This window comes from Cuculus canorus, unplaced genomic scaffold (genome assembly GCF_017976375.1).
Source record: "Cuculus canorus isolate bCucCan1 unplaced genomic scaffold, bCucCan1.pri subtelo1, whole genome shotgun sequence".
NCBI classification, from domain to species: Eukaryota; Metazoa; Chordata; class Aves; order Cuculiformes; family Cuculidae; genus Cuculus; species Cuculus canorus.
In genome coordinates this window covers 686,260-688,484 of record NW_026527860.1, presented here as the reverse complement: position 1 = coordinate 688,484, position 2,225 = coordinate 686,260, and the positions used below count along the sequence as shown (strand labels likewise).

The 2,225-nt window shown below is 52.2% G+C and overlaps 1 protein-coding gene across 1 annotated transcript; it reads left to right on the top strand.

Annotated features, from left to right (window-relative positions):
* Window positions 1–420: 420 nt before the first annotated feature.
* On the top strand, window positions 421–1,917 carry LOC128850903 (olfactory receptor 14A16-like). Its single transcript, XM_054055954.1, has one exon. The coding sequence runs from the start codon at window positions 938–940 to the stop codon at window positions 1,901–1,903; it is 966 nt and encodes a 321-aa protein (XP_053911929.1). The 5' UTR covers window positions 421–937; the 3' UTR covers window positions 1,904–1,917.
* The last annotated feature ends 308 nt before the right edge of the window (window positions 1,918–2,225 follow it).

The window sequence follows — 2,225 nt, the reverse complement described above, 5'->3', positions numbered from 1 at the left end:
CAGCTCCAGTGCCCTCTCCAGAGCACAGGGGCTGAGAGCAACTGCCCGGCAAGGTTGGTGTCTGGGAGGGGGTGAGCACAGCTGGGGAAGGGGAACACTGTCTGTGTGCCCGGCTGCTTCTGCCCTGGCCTCTCGCAGCCAGACCCTCACTCTCTTTCTCCCTGTTTCTCTCCTTGTCTCTGTTCTTGCTGCTCTCTCATTCTCACTGCCAGGCTCTCTGGGGATGGGAGTTGCAGCTACAGAGTCACCCACTGCCCTGGTGGCTCCTTTCCTGCAGTTGTGACCATGGGAACCCGTGTCCCAGCTTTGCTTTGAGCTGTGAGGCTGTGGGCAATGCAGTCAGTGGGGCTGGGGAAGGAGCTCAATCTCCCTTCATCAAATGCCATCAAATGACACTTGGCTTTCTCCTTAGGTGTCCTTCCAAGCTGTGAGCTTCCCTCCAGAATGCAAATCTGTCCTGTCACATCTTGGTGTTACCTGAAAGACCTGTGGATAAGCGCAGAGGAGCGACAGCCAAGGAAACGCTGCTGGGTTTGTGAAATGAGCTGTGTGTGTCCTGGGCTGACAGCAGTGGCTGAGACCTTTAGAAAGAGTGAGACACTGAGTGGTGTGAGGTGGATCATTCTGCTCTCAGCAGTGGCTTCTCAGGATGTCATAGGAATGTGATCCGCCTTCATCTCGGAAAGGTCCAAGCCCAGGTCAGCTGGGAACAAGAGTGAGGGACAGAGCAGCTCCTCTCCCTCTGCACTGAGCCACAGGCAATGCTCTCCCGTCCCAGGAATTCCCTTGTTGTCCCAAGGAGGGCTCCAGGCATGGAGCTGAATGATGATATCTTGGGAAAAGAAAAGCAGTGCAGGGTGTGCTTTGTGAGAAATGGCTTTGATGTTGCTTCAGACATATCTCACATCTCCCCTAACTTGTCACTATATTCTTCTTCATGTTCAGTGCTTCATATGCCCAGAGGCAGCAGATGTCCAACAGCAGCTCCATCACCCAGTTCATCCTCCTGGCATTCGCAGACACACGGGAGCTGCAGCTCTTGCACTTCTGGCTCTTCCTGGGCATCTACCTGGCTGCCCTCCTGGGCAACGGCCTCATCATCACCACCATCACCTGTGACCACCACCTTCACACCCCCATGTACTTCTTCCTCCTTATCCTTTCTATTCTTGACCTGGGATCCATGTCCACCATTGTCCCCAAATCCATGGCAAATTCTCTCCGGGATATCAGGGCCATCTCCTACACAGGATGTGCTTCTCAAGTCTTTCTCTATGTCTTTTTCATTTCAGCAGATTATTTTCTCCTCACCATCATGTCCTATGACCGCTACGTTGCCATCTGCAAACCCCTGCACTACGGGACCCTCCTGGGCAGCAGAGCTTGTGTCCACATGGCAGCAGCTGCCTGGGGCGCTGGGTTTCTCTATGCTCTACTGCACACGGCCAATACATTTTCCCTGCCCCTCTGCCAGGGCAATGCTGTGGACCAGTTCTTCTGTGAAATCCCTCAGATCCTCAAGCTCTCCTGCTCACAATCCTACATCAGGGAAGCTGGGCTCAGTGTGTTTGCTGTCTGCTTAGCTTTTGGCTGTTTTGTTTTCATTGTGGTATCCTATGTGCAGATCTTCAGGGCTGTGCTGAGGATCCCCTCTGAGCAGGGACGGCACAAAGCCTTTTCCACATGCCTCCCTCACCTGGTCGTGGTCTCCCTGTTTGTCAGCACTGCATGGTTTGCCTACCTGAAGCCCCCGTCCATGTCCTCTCCTTCACTGGATCTGGTGGTGTCAGTTCTGTACTCGGTGGTGCCTCCAGCAGTGAACCCCCTCATCTACAGCCTTAGGAACCAGCAGCTCAAGGATGCAGCGAGGGAACTTATGACTGGGTTTTTTAGGCAGGGTTAAGCTGCCCATCTTCTTCTGCCTGTCTCTCACAATGAAACTCATTGCAAAAACATCCTGTCTGTATAGCTGATATGGTTTGGGTTCTTCTTTGTTATGATGATGATGTCTACAAAGAAATTTACATGTTCCTCCCACTGTTGTGTCAGTGTCTCCCAGAGAGTGTATAAACAAAATGTCCTCCACTGTTCTTGTTTAAGGAATATAAAGCCACCTGCAGCCACTTCTTTGTCCATGGTCCTTCTTCCAAGGCTTTCTCTGGACTTGCAGGGACAGTTCCAGAGGTTGAGAAAAAAGATTCCAAGCATAGCAGCAATGTCATGGA

Bases quoted from the DNA above. Each gene is read 5' to 3' on its own strand.
- LOC128850903 (XM_054055954.1), top strand. From the start codon at position 938: ATGTTCAGTGCTTCATATGCCCAGAGGCAGCAGATGTCCAACAGCAGC.